The sequence below is a fragment of the Punctularia strigosozonata genome, assembly GCF_000264995.1.
Source record: "Punctularia strigosozonata HHB-11173 SS5 unplaced genomic scaffold PUNSTscaffold_17, whole genome shotgun sequence".
NCBI classification, from domain to species: Eukaryota; Fungi; Basidiomycota; class Agaricomycetes; order Corticiales; family Punctulariaceae; genus Punctularia; species Punctularia strigosozonata.
Genome location: NW_006767449.1, coordinates 326,718 through 332,245, shown reverse-complemented (window position 1 = coordinate 332,245; position 5,528 = coordinate 326,718). Strand labels below are relative to the sequence as shown.

General features: G+C 56.9%; 2 protein-coding genes across 2 annotated transcripts in view; both read right to left on the bottom strand.

Moving 5' to 3' along the window:
- Positions 1-612, bottom strand: part of PUNSTDRAFT_146454 (uncharacterized protein) — a gene marked incomplete at its 3' end in the record, with an annotated part of 1,873 nt that extends 1,261 nt beyond the window's left edge. The window contains exon 1 of the mRNA XM_007388224.1: positions 212-612. Within this exon, the coding sequence (XP_007388286.1) occupies positions 212-582 (371 nt within the window). The remainder of the gene's footprint in view (positions 1-211) is intronic.
- A 3,970-nt stretch (positions 613-4,582) lies between these two features.
- On the bottom strand, positions 4,583-5,155 carry PUNSTDRAFT_138530 (uncharacterized protein; the record flags this gene model as incomplete). The annotated part of the gene is made up of 1 exon (XM_007388223.1): positions 4,583-5,155. One exon carries the CDS (start codon positions 5,153-5,155, stop codon positions 4,583-4,585), a length of 573 nt encoding a protein of 190 aa, XP_007388285.1.
- Between the last annotated feature and the right edge of the window lie 373 nt (positions 5,156-5,528).

The following is a 5,528-nucleotide window of genomic DNA, read 5'->3' as shown; positions in this document are numbered from 1 at the left end:
CGCGTGATCGTGCATATTACGTGTTGAACATGGAGGGGGGGGGGGGGCACATAGATCACGCACGCATACGCGATGGTGGGCGCATCGCGCGTACGGGATGATGAACGTTTGCGAGAATAAGGCGACACCGACGCGCATCGACGTGAATCGGGGCGCGAAGAAGAAAAGCGCGAACGGGAGTATCGAACGTGCAAGGACCGGTTGCACTCACCCGGCTCTCGTCAGCAGGGACGCGCTGAGACCGAGGTGCGTCTGCTGCGCGGGTGGGGCCTCGACGGCCTCCTCGGCGCCAGGCTGGTCGGCGCACGCGTGGTCGCTGGGGCGCACAGGCATCGGCGGCGGGCCGTTCGCGTTTGTCGGGGCCATGAAGGGCGAGAGCGACTCGGAGAAGCGTCTGAGCCAGGTGCGGGGCGTCGGGCTGCCGCTTCGGGTGCTGGCGCTGCTGCTCGACCGGGCGGCGTCCGCGTTGGCGATGGCGCTCCGCAGGTTCTGCGCGGCCGCGGATCCGTACGAGCTCTTCGGGTTCGGGTCGACGGAGGTGGTGCCGCCAGCGATGGGTGGAGGCGGAGAGTGCGCTGCCATGTTGCCCAAGGGGCGTTTAGTATGTTCAGCAAAAACTTTTCCGGGGAATGGAATCCGAGCTGCAAACGCCGGGCGAGATCAGGGGGAGCTGCAGAGAGCACGCTATCGGCCGCACCCCGGAGTTTGCCGGCCCGAGCTGGTGGCGGTGCTCGCCCCCCGCCCAGTCTCGGCTCTGCCGCTTTATGTAGGCGCCTTTTTTTGCCTCCCGTGTAGCGAACTCGGAACTGCCTTTGCTATGCTCACTGCCGCCTCGAGCTCTTGGGCGACTTGAAGAATAAGTTGATTCGCGCAAGCTGGAATCGAATATCCCCGAACGAGAGCTTATCATGACATCACTCCGACCGTGACGATGCGCTCTGTGTCGACGTCACCGCGATCACTTCTCAGTCGCCTTGCACGAACAACCCAAGCAGCTCACGCTGAAATGGACGGCCTTTGAATCGATTGGCCGCAGCAAGGTACGTGGTCAGCTCACGCGACCGCCCTCAGCTTCGCTCATTGCTGCCTAGGAAGACCGATGTACATAAGACACATTTTCCAGTCTCGCACCGCTGTTCCTTCCTTGTCGAGATCAGGAGCAGGATAAGGAGAGGGTCAGGCCCCGGCCTACCCCCATCACGGATAGGATCACGGCCGAATGTCCCAGTTGTCTGTAAATGCTCTCGAAACCCGACTGCGCGGACATGACATCGTGGACGGTGGATAACCGAGCGCGCGCCGCTCGCAGCAGGATGGTTCGCCGACGACTTGTTCACGTCCCCGCCACGACCAGCACAAACGCCCTCCGATATGCCGCTTGACACCCAGTGGAAAGTGCGCCGATTGGGAGCGAATGCTGCGCAACATCCGCGAACATGTCAGCTGATTGTCCGTCGCTCGCTGTGCTGCGAGTGATTCGAAATCCGCCGATTGCCAGCAAACCAGGATGAATCAGTCCAAATGAACCCCACCGCCTAGTGAATGTCGGCCAACCACAGACAATCGGGCAGCACTCGGTTGTCGGGCATATTGCGAATCATGGCAAATCACAGTAAATTACACACAACATACGTTCCATGGTACACTACAGTACTCGAATCACCACTCCTGTGTCCCCGCCTATCGCGAATCTTCGGTTTGAAGTTGGTCTGCCGTGCGCGCAAGGGGCCACCGGAACTCAAATCGGTGACACCTCACCCCTTTGCGTTAACCACCGTCAAGTGTTCGGGGTCCGCGATTTTTAAGTTTGGGTCATCATTCCGCTGGGTTGCCGAGATCTTGTGGTATTCTGTAACAAACAATCTCCTGAGTACATAGATATGTTCTAATTGATGAGAGTAATTATTGTATGTGGTCAGAATTCGAATTGATACGGCGCTGCACGAGCAGCGAATATTCTCGTCTGGCACGATTCGGTCAGGTGATCTCAATTATTCGTCGCGTCGCGTCGCGTCGCGCCGTCGGCTGCTCTCGTCTCCTGCCCCTCGAGCTTGAGGCAGCTCGGTTTCTCGCGCATATAGGGACTCCTACGCATCACATATATGCAAGTGATCCTCATATTGCATGGTATCCAAAGATCTCACCGCTACAACCGTTGGACAGTCATCGAGAGTCAACTGCCGCTACAATATGTCACAGCATACAGACGAAACTCTCGGAAATAGTCCGTGTTGCTCTCAGGCTAGCATTAACTCTACTGGTTCTGTTTCTCCTACACATCATTGGGCCTGCCGACTTCGCAATCTCGCTGAGGATGCTGGGACTGTTTGGGAACCATCTACAACAGGTCTAGACTCCAGTCCTGTGCGAACCTTGGCTTCGTACTCGCGCACATGGGAAGATTCATACGAAGAGATATGTGACGAAGCTGCTGATAGATCTCATGTGGAAGACGAAAGCAACGAAGACCGTACGCCAGAGCCTGAGGAGGATCTTGGATCACGAGACAGCAGTGTCGTATGCGGACTATGTGGTGCTACAGTCAACCAAACTGGCAATAGTCAATACTGGATCATGCGGCATCGCGGGAGCAAGCCGTGTGTACGTCGTCAGTCCGCAAACATCGCACGAGCCGAAATGGAGAATGCTCGCATTACTCGCAGCTCGATTTTCTCAGCTTCCGTGTCATCTTCGCTGCGCAATACTTCTAGCCATGCATGCACGGATTCGATTCCATCACATGAGGACGTTCATGATACCTTGCCGCCAGCTTCTAACTCTTTACTGAGCCGCTCATCTTCTCCTGCCTCACGCTTGGCCGCCGACGAACTTCTGACTGTTTCGTGCCCCGGTGTACCACTTGAATGGAGGCCTGGACAAATCTTCAAGTCGTTCCCATGGCAGATTCTCGATGACCCTGGGATCAACCTACCTTTTCATCTCGATCACTTTGAAAAGGGAGGAGCCGAGCTTTGGGTACGAGCGAAGAAATGTACAGGTGTCCCGCGCAGCTACGGCAGCGAATGCTACGAATGCGATATGATACGTACATGCCGTGAGAAGACCCTACTTGAGATGCGAGCACATTCTGCGCCTGTAAATACCTCATGGGACCTCCTCAGCTGGTCACAGCTTCGCGAGCGAGCGGAGTATCACAAGGACGTCGCTAACAATCATCGACTCAAGGTCGGCCAATTGTTCTGATATTAGATGCCTGCTAATACAGTTCAACAGGTGCTGAACGCCACGAGGAAGTCTGCCAGAAAGGCACGGAAGCTCTCGTCGCATGACAAGATTCTACGGTGCATCGCAACAAATGACATCCTCAAGATCAAACATATCACCCGTCTTGCGCTCAAGCAACGCAGGAGCCCGGAGCTGCTCCTTAGACGTTTCACAGAGGCTGCCAAAAGGATCTATCATGTCCGAGGAAGTGACGCCCGTGATATTGATTTGGCGCTGCTTCTGCGACGCTGTGGTGGTCCAAAGACGCTGTACGCCTGCACGAAAGGGATGGGATTGCCTTCAGATTCCACGCTCCGCCGTCTGGGTGTAGCTCCAACACTCCTTGTGACTCCTGGAGCTCCTCGGCGACACAGTGAGATAGCGCAGAACATCCGCACCTTTCTCGGTGCGAACTCCGAGAATTCACGGCTACCGATCTGCGGAAATACCCTGGCTATAGACGATCTCCACTTGCGAGGCTCTGTTCGACATTGCAAGCACTCAGGATGCATGATCGGGCTATGCCATGAGCATTGCGGATCCCTCGATCTTGCTCTGAGCTCTCTTACAGCTGTGCAGGCCGCCGTTGAAGCTGTTCACGGTGACAATGCCTACATACATTACGCAAAGCAGGCTACTGTCGGTGTACATGCTCCATTTCGTGGCGCAAACTTCCATCCTCTTCCGACGTTTGTTATTGCATCAGGAAATGCCCCCTCTGGCAAATTTCTACATATGAGAATACATAGTTCATAATTCGACTATATTCTATTAAAATTTCACAAAAAGGCCAAAAAATCACACAAAACTGTAAAATCATGCCAGATGACTGACCATTTAGAGAGTACTGTCTTGTAGGTACAAGGGGGCTTGAAACCATCAACATAGAAGGTTGTTGCAATGTCAATCATATTAGCACTGGTCCATGTACAAGGAGCTTAGAGACCATATCTAGGTGTAAGTATTGGAGTTGGGGTTTGGTACTTTACTGCTGACACCTCATCCTTGCATGGCTCCCTCTGTGATATCAGTTCATCCCATCTACCCCTAGCTTCTATACACATTCCCTGCATGTACATCTGAAAAGCCAGATATCTCTGTAGCCAACAACATATTTATGTACCCTGTAGATCACTGAAGTGATGGCTAGGAAACACTGCTATAATAGTTTAGTCTCAGGTGGTTGATTTCTCTATTGTCCTATTCATTTACCATTGACAGCCTCATGAACTGAAATGTATCTCTATGTACTTTGGGATTGCTATGACATAGAGATACAGTAGCCAACACGGACTTAGGAGATTCAACGCGAATGAGTCCGTCACGTGACCTGACCGTGACCATCCTGCCCGGCTTGTCATCTCAGCCAGTTCTCAGCCCACCGCGCTGGCAAGAGTGCGCCTAGCGCCGCGCTTGCAAGTGCGCACGTCGTGCAAGTCCCCGCCGTCGCATCCCGCCTCGACACTTGCAGTGCTCGCTCCGCCGTCCTCAGCTTCCACCCGCTGCCCCTGTCCGAGGGAGAGCCGCCAACGCGGTCTCGCTCGGTGCAGCTCCCACCTCTGCCGTCTGCCCATCCCCGAGTGCGAGCCGCCAATGTGGTCGCGCTCGGCGTAGCGTTCTCCCCCGCGCCCGCCGTCGCACCCCGCCCCGAGCTCTCGGAGTGCCCGTCCCGCCGCCCCCAGCTTCGCCCCTGCTGTTTGCCTGGCCCCGAGCGCGAGCCGCCAATGCGGTCTCGCTCGGAGCCGCTTCCTCCACCCTGCCGTCTGCCCATCCCCGAGTGCGAGCCGCCAATGCGGTCGCGCTCGGCGTAGCGTTCTCCCCCGCGCCCGCCGTCGCATCCCGCCCGAGCACTCGACGTGCCCGTCCTGCCGCCCCCAGCTTCTGCCCCGCCGCCCCCGCCGTTTGCCCAATCCCGAGCACGAGCCGCCATTGCGGTCGCGGTCGCGCTGTTTCCACCCCCCGTCTGCCTTTTGCCCATTGCCGAGCGGTTGCCGCCAACGCGGTTTCGCTCGACGCAGCTTCCACCCTCGCCCCTGCCGTCACATCCCGCCCCGAGCACTTACCCCGCCGCCTCATGCTTTCTCCCCCCGTGCCCGCTATTCGCCCAGCACCAAACGCGAGCCGCCAACGCGGTCGCGCTCAGCATCGCCTCCCCCGTCACGCCCCCTTTCGCCCAACACCGAGTGCGAGCTGCCAACACGACCTCGCTCAGCGCAGCTTCCACTCCCGCCCCTGTCGCCTGCCTCATCCCCGGCGGCTCGCACTCGGCGCCGTTACTACCCCTGCGCCGGTCATTTGCCCAG